The 14,267-nt window shown below is 40.5% G+C and overlaps 1 protein-coding gene across 1 annotated transcript in view; it reads left to right on the plus strand.

The window, feature by feature from the left end:
- The first annotated feature begins 5,768 nt into the window (after positions 1-5,768).
- Positions 5,769-14,267, plus strand: part of LOC113119737 (ectonucleotide pyrophosphatase/phosphodiesterase family member 2-like) — a 28,390-nt gene continuing 19,891 nt past the window's right edge. The window contains exons 1-9 of the mRNA XM_026289369.1: positions 5,769-5,878; positions 11,415-11,511; positions 11,601-11,732; positions 12,005-12,130; positions 12,324-12,384; positions 12,541-12,638; positions 13,319-13,398; positions 13,683-13,802; positions 14,067-14,122. Coding sequence (XP_026145154.1) covers positions 5,861-5,878; positions 11,415-11,511; positions 11,601-11,732; positions 12,005-12,130; positions 12,324-12,384; positions 12,541-12,638; positions 13,319-13,398; positions 13,683-13,802; positions 14,067-14,122 — 788 coding nt within the window. The 5' untranslated portion in view covers positions 5,769-5,860. The remainder of the gene's footprint in view (positions 5,879-11,414; positions 11,512-11,600; positions 11,733-12,004; positions 12,131-12,323; positions 12,385-12,540; positions 12,639-13,318; positions 13,399-13,682; positions 13,803-14,066; positions 14,123-14,267) is intronic.

The following is a 14,267-nucleotide window of genomic DNA, read 5'->3' on the forward strand; positions in this document are numbered from 1 at the left end:
TCATTTTCCTCCACAAAAAACATGTAGATCTAGCCTAATCTCTGTAGAGTAAAGGTTTTTCAAATGATAACTAAATATTCATTGAGTCTTAAATGCATAATGTTGACAGAGTATATTTACGCTAATGTTGGCATTATTCTTTTATTAAATAAAGCAAATCCGGCGGAGCCTTTATCTTAATTTCGTTATTGCCAAATACCCATCTTAATTTAAAATTTATCTTAATTTTTTTTTTTTTTTTTTTTAAATGACTCGTTTTTATTGGTGCGTTGGTCTATTTATAGGTTAAATGAGCCTATGTCTAGAATGCTGAGATGTTACGATGTGACACAGGACTTATTTTATTTCTTTATTCCAACTTCCAAGTGGTCTAGTCTACGTTAGTTATGAGTAAATTATGTTAAAACATGAATAAATTACTCATTGTTGACAAAAGGCAAAAGAGCTTTGTGCGTGCGCACATTTGAATAATGTCGGGCTGTAAACGGGTTCGGGCTTTAAAAAAGCTGTCAATCAAAATGTACTTGTCGGGCTCGGGTCCTGTCGGGCCTAACTTTTAAGGCCCGATTACAGCTCTAGTCAACACTGCCCTCTGATGGCAGATCTGACACAAATCAATCAGAGAAACAGTGCTAGAATATCATGAGGAACATCATATTTGCAGACAACAAACAGAAGATTGGCTTTATATGATGTGCTCCAGTGTAAATGTGCATCTTTAATCAGACAGCCCTCAGATGAGTCAAAAGTCTCTGAACCTTGACTGGTTACACTGTTTAGTTAGGAACCAGATATTATAACCATAGAGTGACTTTAACCAAGATTAGACAATGGCCCAGTTCCTGTTCTGTTACAGTATGTACTGAAAACCAGTGAAGAACTTACTGCCTGATCCTTGATGAAGTGCGTCCTGTAGATCTGCAGGGGTTATACAGTATAAAGACATCCACCATGTTTTGACCTGAAGCTTCTTTGTCCCATTAAAATGAATGAACAATAAGTGTTAAATTAGTTTAAAAGTACTGTAGTTACTGTAGTTAACTCATGAGTAACATACACTGAACAGAATTATGAAAGCAACACAAAAAAGGCCTATATCTCACAAATATTGTTCACAATCTGTCTAAACCTGTGTTAGTGAGCACTTCTATGCTGAGATAATCCATCCACCTCACAGGTGTGTCATATCAAGATGCTGATTAGACATCAGGATTATTGCACAGGTGTGAATTAGTCTGGACACAATAAAAGGCCACTGTGAGATGAGTGTCTAAAATGAGGTGTTTTCTCCTGAGACAGATGTTAGACCTGAGGAACAGATCAAAGTGACATTATTTAATCTGAGGTCTAACTGATGTATTAAAAACAGGCCAGCCAAAGTAACTAAGGGCATGTGTATGCACTAAATGTACATGCATCCTAGAGAAAGCCCTTATCTATATTATTCAGTATATTTAGGTGTATTATTTACAGTGTGCTGTAGTTAACATACCTTTGCATGTATGTGTTTCTGATCATGTTCACAGATTAATCATTTACATGATTTATACACGGGTGATATCAGGTAAAATGGTCCATTTAAGGTTTGGGGGTCCCAGCCCCTCTGGAATTTAGAACCAATGACTACAAAGGATTTCAAACTGTTGTCATAACTGTGCTTGACAAGTAACAGGAGATTTGATTGGTTTATAGTTGCTATGGTGGGCGGGGCAATAATTCTTATCAAGACTGCACCAGAGAGCTGTGTGGTAAGTAGCCTGGCATACCAAATCTAACTAAACTATTATAAGGATGATAAATCTATAAAAAAACAAACATGCACATAAAAAAAACTATGCATAATATCTGTCTTGATGGCATCAATCAGGAAAAAAAAATGTTAGTTTGGTATAGGAATGTATTTTCTGAAAAAGTGATGTTTTCCTTGGCAGCCCAATTTACCTTAACCCACTGAGGCAAAATGGGCCATCATCTGTGTCACTTACAAACACACACACACACACACACACACACACACAGACACAGGAGACAGGAAGTGAGAGAACAGGTGAGGAGAAATGAATGCAGAGGAAATGAGAGGAGACAGAAAGAGAGAAAGAGAGGAGGAGCAAGGACCAGAGAGGAAAGGATACAGAGATAAAACAGTCCAAATTTACTTTTTTAATGCCACATTTGAATATGTTTGTTTAATGCAGTTTAAATGGTATGTTGCTGTATAAGCAGTTGTGTTTTAAAATTAAAATTGATGATGAATTACTATTTCCCTTTGCAGTTTGACTGGCCCATTGAACCTGAAACTGCTCATGCAAAAAAAGTTGGCACAACTGATGTTTCTAGAACTGTAAGGTCTAAATAATTATATTTTATTACATAATTTCATTATTAATCATAAATACACATGGAATAGGCATATATGGTATTGTATTATTGTCCCAAACGATTTACCAAAAAGTGGCCCAATTTAGCTGATATCACCCTACTGTATGTGTTTAGGTTCAGGTTGTTGTGGTCATTAACAGGTTACTGAAGGGAGCTTATCATTCAGTTAGTCCAAAACGCCTTTATGAATCATTATCCAAACATCCATATTTTTACAGTCATCTTACTTAGCTAAGCTACATCTGCCTTTGTTTACTAGAGTACTGGCCTGATATGAGCTAATTGAATACTACAGTATAAACTGCCTGACATCAATGTAGGCCTCAAAAGAACAAATCTGAAGTTCAGAGGTCATATAACTGGATCACTGCCTCCCTGAGGTCAAGCTGTTGACCAAGTTGTTCCAATCCATTTTCTATTTTCTACGTCATTTGAATACTTCTGCAACGCAACATGTACTTTATGCCAAGTTATGTGGATTGAAAAGACAGAGTGAGAGAGAATGAGAGAGAGAGAGAGAAAGAGAGAGATGAAGGCCCAGCTCTGGCAGGAACAATATGGATCCTTACAGGTTTTGACATGAAGGAAATGTCTTGCGTTTGCACTTTTACCGGAGTAAATATTTGTCTGTCTCTGGTCAACGATTATCTGCCTTCAGCTCTTCAAACAGCAGCAGTGCTGAAGATCTGCTTTCAGATCAGATGAATCCAGCAGAACAGGACAGAAATCAGCTCTGACAACACATCGGAAAGCTTCTCAAACAGCTCTGAATGATTACTAGTGTACTTACCGTAAAACAGCATCTGAAACATTATACAGAATACAGTGACAGACGTTTCAAACAGCAGTATACCACAGCACACTCGCTGTCATCACGCAGCCTCAGTAATTAACAAGATTAGCTTAGAGGCCATTTAAATAAAAACAAACTAAATGTCCAAAAAATTATACATTTGAACATTCAGTAAATACCCTGCATTACACTTGGATAAGTTCAGGATGGAAAAGCTTCTGCATACTGTAGACGAGGGCTCGATCTGCAAACTATTCCTAATATTTCTGTAATTTAAGTGTAAAAAGTAAAAGTAAAGGAAAAAAGTGTAATGTATTTCTGTGATGCTCCGCTGTATTTTCAGCATCATTCCTCCAGTCTTCAGTGTCACATGATCTTCAGAAATCAGAATAATATGATGATTTACTGCTCAAGACACATTTCTGGTTATTATCAATGTTGAACACAGTTGTGCTCCACAGTATTTTTGTGATAAACCATCATTCAAAAGTTTGCAGTACGTAGATATATATATATATATATATATATATATATATATATATATATAAATCAGCAAGAATGCATTAAATAGATTTATAACAAAGATTTCTATTAAAATAAATGCTGTTCTTTTAAACTTTCTGTTCAACATTGATAATAGAGAAATGTTACTTGAGCAGGAAAAGTATGGTAGTTTGCAAGTATTCACACATACGCTACTAAATCTATTACAGTAAGTGGGCGGGTCAGTGGTGAGGTGAAATTGTCCAATCAGAGGCGGTCGGTGTCAGAACCATCCGTCAAACTCACCTGTAAATCATCAGTGTGTGCAGTGTTGCTAAATCTGCGGTTTTCCCGTGAAGTCGGGATACTTAAACTATGTTGCCGCTGGTTGTTTTTCATGTCCGTGGGTTGAAGCGATCCCAATAAATTGACATTTTTCCATGGGAACACAAATTTTATCAGGAGAATGTCAAAAAAAATGAAGCCTATATTATAAATATTGGACTAGTTTTGAGTAATTGAGCAAAATTTGAAAACCCTGGCTGGAACAAACTCTATAATTATTATGTTACAAGATGAATGATCAGTTTTCCAAGAAATCATCTGCATGTTGGAGATCTTTCCTCTCTCTTACCTGCTGGATACTTGAGGAGCTCTTCTGGGAAAATCAGACGCATGTCGGAGCAGAGCTCTGAGAAAACACACCGAATAACTCTAAACCCCTCATCCCTGCCAGTTTAAAAATCAATTCATTCAATGTATACATGAATTAAACAGAGCAATAAGATCAGTTTCCACACTTTTGGTGACTTTTGGTGTCGATTAATGATCTAATCCAGGGCCGTGCACAGACCTTTTGAGGGGCATGTGCTGAAACTGAAAAAGGGCACCCATCCCCCCCCCCCCCCCCCCCCATTTTTTATATCAAGATTATTTAGTAAGCCTGCATAAAAGGAAGAAATGGTCACATCTTCATGACAAATTCAATAACACAAAATAATAGTCTCAAAAGCTTTAGATTTATTCACGATTAATAACAACCATAATAATAATATTAGATAATTAGATAATATAGATAAACAGGGTTTTAAGGGCTTCTTTAAACCTAATACAACAGCAACCTTCTGTGAGCCATGTATCTGGCAAAAATTTGATACTGTGGTGGACCAGGGATGTTGGTCTCTTGAAGGTCTCTTATTCACTACACTTTCCCTAAAATAAGCCAGCAATGAAAAAATAATTAAAAATAGTGAAAATTACAGTTGCAGTGAAAAGCATTTCTGAAGGATCACGTGACACTGAAGAGTACTGAACTGGGGTAATAATGCTGAAAATTCAGCTTTGATCACAAAAATAAATTACATTTTAAAATATTCAAATAGAAAACAGTTATTTAAAATTGTAAAAATATTACACAATATTACTGATTTTGCTGTATTTTGGATCAAATAAATGAAGCCTTGGAATGAATCATGAATTACATTCTGCATAATAAAATATAAAGATTTCAGTGATCTTCTGTAATTTTTTTTAGTTACTACTACATTACTGTAGTAAAACAATGTTTTACAACATTTTATACATGTGAGGACGAGCGGAGAGTATACCATAACATGATTAGCCTAAATGTTAATAAATTAAGTGTATCAGCAATCATAAATCAAAGAAGAAATTAATTACCAGGTGACGAGGATTACTCGTCGCTTTGTGTAAGTTCTAGTACGAAACAGCGGGGGGGGGGGGGGGGGGGCGCACCTGTTATGATTTTCCGATGCTAAAAACAAATTATATGTTGTTGTATTAGATATATCGTTTTTGACCAGCGAATGTGTGCAAATGTGATTTTTTTTCTGTCCGTCATTAAAACGGCGACATTACATTTTCATCTAGGTGACCAATAGCATTGATTAAAAAAAAAAAAAAAAAAAAAAAAAAAAAAAAAAAACACCACCAAAAAAAGGGCACTTCGGAGTGTAAGGGCAAAAAGGGCATGTGCTCTGCACAGGTTGAGCCCTACCTGTGCACGTGCCTGATCTAATCGCGGCGTTCTCCATATCGCCTCAAACTGAACTCTCCCGCGCTTTCTCAGCACATGCGCAGCGCAGCGGTCGCGGTCACGCGCCGGGTTCACGCGCAGAGACCCGTGGGCGCGCAGCAGCGGAGCACGAGCAGCGCTATCACTCAGCAGCAGGATTATCAGGAATCATGAGCGTGGGAAAACTGGTAAGATTGCGATGAAAACACATTCTCACTGCCGCTATAACGCGCAATGACACGACACGAGCTGAGAACAGACGAAACGCAACAGTGTCGCAGTTCTTTGATAAGTTCTGGAATAAATGTCTGTGCTGGTCGTTTTGCTGGGCAGATTTCGCAAGCTGGTGTGTAAATACAAACTATCGAACTGTCCTGTGTGTGCACATCTCTGTCCCACAGCAGAAAAACACAATAAAAACACACAACCACACACAATCTGAGAGGTTATCAGAGGCAGATGAATGAGTATACAACTTTATCTTGTATTGAAATCAGTCTATTTATAAGGTTCTTTAGTAAGATTCATAATAACTCAGGTTATATCATAAAATATATGAGATTCCATTGGATTCAGGGCTATTATAGTAAATAAAAATAAATAAATAATCAAAATCAAATTGAAATGAATCAAATTTGAACTTATTTCAGCTAGTTGTCAATTTCACATTTACTTTTATTTTAACTTTAAGTAATAAAATAACAAACTGAAATGAAGTAAGATAACTAAAGAGAAAGAGACATTAAAAAACAAAACAAAATTATTACTACTTATGTAGTATGTTAGAGGACAAACACTGCCACGCATCAACAGTTCTAGTTTGGCTGTATTAATTAATGCTCACTGCTTTTAGGAGGCAGTTGATCTGATTAGATTAGATTTTGTGTTATTATTTTCATTTTTCATTCATGCATTTTGCAGATGCTTCCATCCAATACATTGCATCAATGCATTCAGATCAGATCTCCAGCGTGATGAGTCCTGTCCCATCGCGTCCCAGCACCCTCTTAACCCTTTACACACATGTAACCCACACCGCTCAAATTTACATCATTACTGCTGTGAACCAGAGCTCCTCGTCCTCCGGGGCCCGCTGGGGCTCTCTATAAACTTTAGATAAAATGAACTAAAATGACTAAAAATCAACCTGTTCCTCACAGTAACATACAAAATCTAATCTAAACCACATGGGCATTTCTATAATTAATATATATTTCTCTAGTTATGCCAAGCTCTAAAATATTTTACTATTCATTCTGTCTAATATAAAGAATTGTAATAAAATAATGTAAAAATGTTTAAAATATGCTTTTCCAGTTAATCAGGAACAAGATTAATTGATTAAAGTTAGTAGAAACCATGAATAACACTGAGCTCTTAAAACTTATGGAATCCTGGAAAAATTATTAAATAAAAAAAATAAACTTAAATCCTTTGTGCATAATGCATTATAAAGGTGTTCATAATATATGTGTCAGGTATGACTCGGGACACAGAGGTAAAGGTGAATTCAGAATGGTGTTTAAGAGTTCAAAATGCTTAGTGTATCGTCAGTGCTCGTGGCACAGTGATGTTCCTTTCATTCAGTGCATGTAGTATAGTTCGTGGAACGGGGGAAATCGCACAGGTGTGAGAGTTTGGATCTCAGATGTCACAGCCACAGTTATAGATCGCTCACTATTCTTTGCTTCCTTCTCACAAGCCAAAGACAGTACCCACTCGGAATGATCATTGGAGAATACAGCAACCATAGAATCACATGGCATCGCACGGTGATCCACAGTCCTGGGAACAGCAGAACAAGAACACAGGTTAGTGTAACACTGAGGTGAGTATACGTTACGTCTGACTTGAAGGCGCTGGGAGACAACTGCAAGGATCTTTCCTGTTGGAGGCTTGACAGGGAACTGAGGTGTGGGTGAGTGTATTTATAGTGCTCTTGATTGGTTCCGTGATACGTGGCTGATAAATAGTCAGGTGATTGAGAGCGTTGGTGATTGGTGGGGCCCGGGCTTGCCAGATCCCTTACACTACCCCCTGGGTCTGTGGAGGGAACAGAGACAGGAGCGTGATGGGGTTTTAACAAGGACACGTGAAAGGTGGGGTGTATCCTATACAGAGCAGGTAATTGTAAACGGTACGTGACAGGATTAACTTGGCGTTCGATGGGGAAGGGTCCAATATACTTTGGGCTGAGCTTTTTACAGGGTTGTCTCAAGCGGATATCTTGGGTAGAGAGCCATACTAGCTGACCAGGTTGGTACGTGGGATTTGCTCTTTGGTGGAGATCAGCAAAGTGTTGCTGCTGGTTCACTGCTTGTTGGAGATGCTGGTGGGCCTGGTCCCAAACCCTCTCACTGTTTTGGAACCAAGTATTGACTGCTAGGACTTCTGAAGGTTCACCTGACCAGGGAAAGAGTGGGGATTGATAGCCTAAAACACACTGAAACAGAGTGAGGTTAGTCTTGGATTTTGCATTCCGTTTGTCCATTGACCTGGGGATGATAACCGGAAGGGAGTCTGACAGTTACATTTAACAGGGAAAAGAATGCCCACATACCGCATAAAGTTCCTAAACATTTGTTCAAACAATAGTTCAGCAGTCTCAAAGGCTGTGAGAAGAGCTTGTAAAGGGATTAGTTTGCATGCCTTGGAAAATTTGTCAATGACTACTAGAATGCATGTCTTGTCATCAGAAACTGGGAGATCCATGATGAAATCTATCCGAATGTGAGACCATGGGTGATGAGAAATAGGTAAGGGTACCAGCTTTCCTGTGGGTAGATGTCGTGGGACCTTGGTTATGGCACACAGCACACATCCTATAATGAATTCCTGCACATCCTCCTGCATGCCTGGCCACCAATATTTGTGCTGCAAAGAAGCAAGAGTTTTGTTACCCCTGGGTGGCCTGTCCCCACTGAGGAATGTACCTGGGAGATCAGAGCCTTGCGATGATCCTCGGGTACAAACGTCCTTCCCGGTGGGCATGCGGGTTGCATGGGTTGATGTTGAGATTGTTCTCTGAGCATTTCATTTTCATTTCATCTTCGTCCCATCGAATAGGATTTACAAACAACTTGGTGGGAAAGATAGGCTCTGGCTCCTCTGGATTCTCCTCCATGGTGTAAAGTCGTGACAGGGTATCTGCTCGGATGTTCTTGGATCCAGGGCGATAAGCGATCTGAAAATGAAATCTAGTGAAGAAAAGAGCCGACCTGGCCTCCACTTCCACTATAAATCTTTTTTCAGGATCTGGGTGTTGTAATAAGGGAGCTGTGGTAAACACCTCTTTCAGCGTCTGGAAAGCTTGCTCAGCCTCGGGGGTCCAGTTGAATACCTTGGGTTTTCCCTTTAAGAGAGAGGTAAGTGGGGCAGTAATCATGCTATACTGGTTTATAAATCTCCGGTAGAAACTACTGAAACCCAAAAACCTTTGCAGTTACTTGATGGTCTTTGGAGTAGGCCATGAGGTAATGGCTTGGGTCTTCTTGTTGTCCATCTTTACCCCCTCCATGTTAATCGTGTAGCCGAGGAACTCAATGGACTGCTGATGGAAGATACACTTTTCGGCTTTTACAAATAAGGGGAAGTCTCTGAGTCGTTGAAATACTTTGGCCACATGGCACTGGTGGTCTTTTTCATTCGGGGAATAAATGAGGATGTCATCAATGTAAACAAGAGCAAATTGGTTCAGGTACTCACGTAGGACTTCGTCCATGAAACTCTGGAAGACGGATGGAGCGTTTACTAGACCATGCGGCATCACAAGATATTGTGACCAGCAGGGTTGATGAAAGCCGTCTTCCACTCATCTCCTTCTCTGATTCTGATCATGTTGTATGCGCTTCGTAAATCCAGCTTCGAGAAGATACGGGCATCCCTGAGCTGTTCGAGGGAAGTTAGGATTAATGGAATAGGATAGCTGAACTTTACCGTTATTTTATTCAAGGCTCTGTAGTCAATGCATGGTCTCAACCCTCCATCCTTTTTAGGAACAAATAAAAAAACTAGCTGCTGCTGGGGTAGCCTCGACATCGAGGCCTCTAAACTTCAAATTCACTGAAATGGTTAGTGGGGTCGACATAGAAGATTGAGGAAGGACCGCACTCACCACTAACCGTGGAGGACGAGATGGACAGGTACGTATGAAATGGTCCCTTCCCCCGCAGTACAGACATAACCTCTGTTCTCTATGACAATTTTGTTCTTCAGGAGATAGCCGTTGGGAATCGACTTGCATTTTTTCGGGTGGTGGTTCAGGAGGTTTTTCAGGCATGCTTGGGCGAAGAGAATTGCTCACTTGGTTTGTTTCTCGATAGCAGGACTGTGACCATAGATGCACACGTTGAGCTTGCTGCATGAATTTTTCCAATCCCAGATTGTCATCATATATGGCAAGTTGGTCGGAGAGCGGGATTTAGTCCTCGTTGGGCCTTTTCATTCCATCCGCTTGCTGCTGCCAAAGTGCGAAACTCAATGGAGTATTCAGAAACAGTTATTTTGCCCTGTCGTGAATTTAACAGCTGATCTCTGACCGAGGAATCTCCCACTTGACGTCCAAACACCTCTTTGAAATGGCCGATGAAATTCTGTAAGGATGAGGTGATTGTTGATTCTTGAAACCATAATGCTTCGGCCCATCTCAGTGCTGGTCCAGACAATTGCTGTATAATAAATGAAATCTTAGATCTTTCTGTAGTGTACTGGTGCACGTGCTGTTCCAGTGAACATTGTAGTAGAAACCCATTGCAATCTTCCTCCCTACCAGAGAAGGGTGCTGGTTGGGATATCGAGCTTGCCATGTACACCAACGTGGGAGTAGGATTAGCGGAAGAGCTGTCTTCTGGTTGCGCTGAATTCATCCTTGTTTAAGTTTCGGTCAAGCCTTCTGTCAGGTATGACTCGGGTCACAGAGGTAAAGGTGAATTCAGAATGGTGTTTATTATTAAGAGTTCAAGTGCTCAGTGAATCGTCAGTGCTCATTGCACAGTGAAGTTCCATTCATTCAGTGCATGTAGTATATTTTGTGGAAAGGGGGAATCGCACAGGTGTGAGAGTTTGGATCTCAGATGTCACAGCCACAGTTATAGATCGCTCACTACACAAAACATATGGAAAGGTCTGACAGTCAAGATTCCATATTTGGTGTCTGAAACAGAAGTGATATTGTTCAGTTCAGTTCAATTTTATTTATATAGCACATCTAAAAGCATGGTTGATATTGTGACAGAAAAGGATTGAAAACTGCATCAGATAAACCCAGTGGTTGTTTTTGGTATTGCACCCAAACAAAATCTTACAGGAACCACAATTTTTGTGACATCAACTTAAAATTTGGAACACAACTTGGTTAGACATAAAGTATTCTCCATTATCTTTACTGTAAACGTATTTATTTTTTATTAGTCTGCTGTGTGTCGTCTTTAAAAAAGAACCAACGTTAGGTCTGTACTCCGAAGCGTTCAGGAATTACAACCATGTTGTAACAAGCATTGATTAACAAGTGTTCGGTTTCCAGTGAATTTATTACTCAAAGGAACGATGTACCCTGGGGATACAAACATTAAAATAAAAATTTGAGTCAAGTTTAGAAAAAATAAATAAATAATGACATTGTATTATTTGGATCCCAATAAGATGGAAAAATAGCAATAAGTTTTACAGTATCTCTGTGTTTGTGTGTGTGTGTGTGTGTGTTGTGTGTGTGTGTGTGTCCCTCAGGCGGTGTGTGTGTTAGCGCTGGCCGTGTGTGAGGCGTATGTGTTTCAGGCCGGTCAGTCATCAGGTGAGGTGGACGACACTCCTTCACAGATCAGAGGTCAGTCCGTCTCCAACCGTCTGTGTTCATATTCATGTGTGTTTATGGCATCAGACTGAGGTGTGTGTGTGTGTGTGTGGGGGGTTCAGATTTCTCGGGCTCCTGTAAGGGCCGTTGTTTCGAGCTGAAGGAGGCGGAGCCGCCCAGTTGCAGGTGTGATAATCTGTGTAAGACGTACCTGAGCTGCTGCTCCAACTTTGACAAAGAGTGCCTCAAGACAGGTGAGAACACACACACACACGCACACACACACACACACGCACACATACACTCACACACACACATGCAAAGACATTTGTAGTTGTCATTTTTGTTATGTATATTAACTCTAGTACACTGTTGGATTATCATGCCTGCTGAAATACAAACAGGATCAGTAGAGTATATAAATCAGCTCAAATGAACAGAAGTAATTCAGTACCACTGTCATGCTCTGTGTTTATTTGTGTGTGTGTGTGTGTGTGTGTGTGTGTGTGTGTGTGTGTGTGTGTAGAGGGAGGGTTTGAGTGTTCGCGAGAGCGCTGTGGTGAGGTCAGGAATGAGGATCACGCCTGTCACTGTTCAGACGACTGTCTGCTGAGAGGAGACTGCTGTACCAACTACAGACCACTGTGCAAGGGTCAGACACACACACACACACACAGTCTCACACTCTCTCTCCCTCTCTCTCACACACATTTATGGGTTAAACACACACATGTCAGATAAGCACATTGTTAAAGATCTTTTAATTCAATTAAACTGAGGAGCTTTTTGATTATTACAATTTATATATGTGTGTGTGTGTGTGTGTGTGTGTGTTTGTGTTGCAGGGGACAGCTCCTGGCTGGAGGGGGACTGTGAGGAGATTCAGAGCCCAGAATGCCCTACAGGGTGAGTGATGTGTGTGTGTGTGTGTGTGTGTGTGTGTGTTTGTGTGTTTGTGTGTGTGGTGTGAGAGAGAGAGAGAGAGAATGTCTGAGTGTGTGTGTGTGTGTGTGTGTGTGTGTGTACACTCAATCGTCTCTCGTGTGTGTATATTTGCTGAAGGTTTGACCGTCCTCCTCTCATCATTCTGTCTCTGGACGGCTTCCGCGCCTCCTACATGAAGAAAGGGAAGAGCGTCTTCCCCAACATCCACAAACTGAGTACAGAACCTCACGCCTGCATCACACCAATCCCACAATCCCTCACTGCACACACACTGACACTGGGCCTCTGTCAGCTCAGACGCCGTGCTTAAAGATGCAGTAAGTGGCTTTTGAAAAACACAGTTGAGAACTGGACTGGACTCGAGCACCAAAACACACCGATGCCAATCAGCAGGAAAGAGGCTGCTTTATTTCTTCTTGATATGTGGGCAATGCTGGCTTTTGCTTCAGTATACACTAGAAGTAATGTGAGTTATATGATCAGATAGTAAAGTAACACACTACTTTTTATTTCAGAAATAAATATCTGAGTTTTTCTAATCAGTGACAGCAGTTACTATGTTTCTCCTGATTGAGTGACAGTTCTGGTGTTGTCATGGAGACAGAGATCAGGAGTGAGTGTGAACATGATCTCACTGTAGATCTAGATCTACTCATGATTGCTGCCTGTGTTGTGACTGTGTAGGCGGAGCTATCAACATAGGGGTGTGGTCTTCTGAGCAGGGGCGTGATTATTTTGGTGATTTCAAATGTCAGCAGCATTTTCCAGAAATCACTTACTGCACCTTTAATACAATTCAACTATAACCATAGGTACACATTAAACTGTATAAATTTCCAATACATGAGTTTTTTTTGCCTGTGTCATGTGTATGTTATCTGTGTCTCTTTGATAGGCTCGTGTGGAACCCACGCCCCTCACATGAGACCCGTGTACCCGTCCAAAACCTTCCCCAACCTCTACACGCTGGCCACGGTAACAAACACACAGTGCAGCAGATTCAGTCAGTGCACTCAGACATGACCGAGAGATCACTGATCATGTGAAGCAGAACATGTCTCATTCCCAGCAGGCTTTGTTCGGGACTGTATGAGGAGAGTAAATGTTGAAATCAAGTCTTTTAATGCTCAAGATGAATATGTAGGAGATTGTTTGATTTGAACAAAGCTAGAATATTGAAGCATGACATCATGTTTAGCATAAAATGACCTTTAGTAGGTGTGCTCAGCTGCTTGTGACTGTCTGGTGTTCCTCCGTAGGGTCTGTACCCCGAGTCTCACGGGATCGTGTGTAACTCCATGTATGATCCCGTGTTCAAAGCTCATTTCAGACTGAGAGGACGAGAGAAGCTCAATCACCGCTGGTGGGGCGGGCAGCCTGTGAGTCTTGACTCCGCCCGCACATGCCTCTCAGCCAATCACAGATGAGACACTTTACATAAGCGTTATAATGTTGTCTGCATGTTTAAGGAATAAATGTGATTCTGTGCTTGAGGTGCAGAGGATGTATCTTATTCTGTGCGGGTTTCACATGTGAACACTAATACATCATCCGGCTCAGTTTGGATGGAAAGTGGAGTTGTAAAGTTTGAAGTGGGTTCATGTTTAATAATTTGGAGCGTGTTTGTCTGTTTGTCGTCTCAGATTTGGATCACAGCAGAGAAACAGGGTGTGAAGGCTGGGACGTTCTTCTGGCCCTGGTGAGCAGAGAGCTCAGTCCAAATGTGCTGAATGTCAGGATCATTCATCCTTCTGCTTTATGATACTGGTTTATAATCATAAATGTTTCAGTTCTACTGGTTAATCCACTGTTTCTTGAGCAGAGTGTCATTTTAAATGAGGTTT

This window comes from Carassius auratus, chromosome 19 (assembly GCF_003368295.1).
Source record: "Carassius auratus strain Wakin chromosome 19, ASM336829v1, whole genome shotgun sequence".
NCBI classification, from domain to species: domain Eukaryota; kingdom Metazoa; phylum Chordata; class Actinopteri; order Cypriniformes; family Cyprinidae; genus Carassius; species Carassius auratus.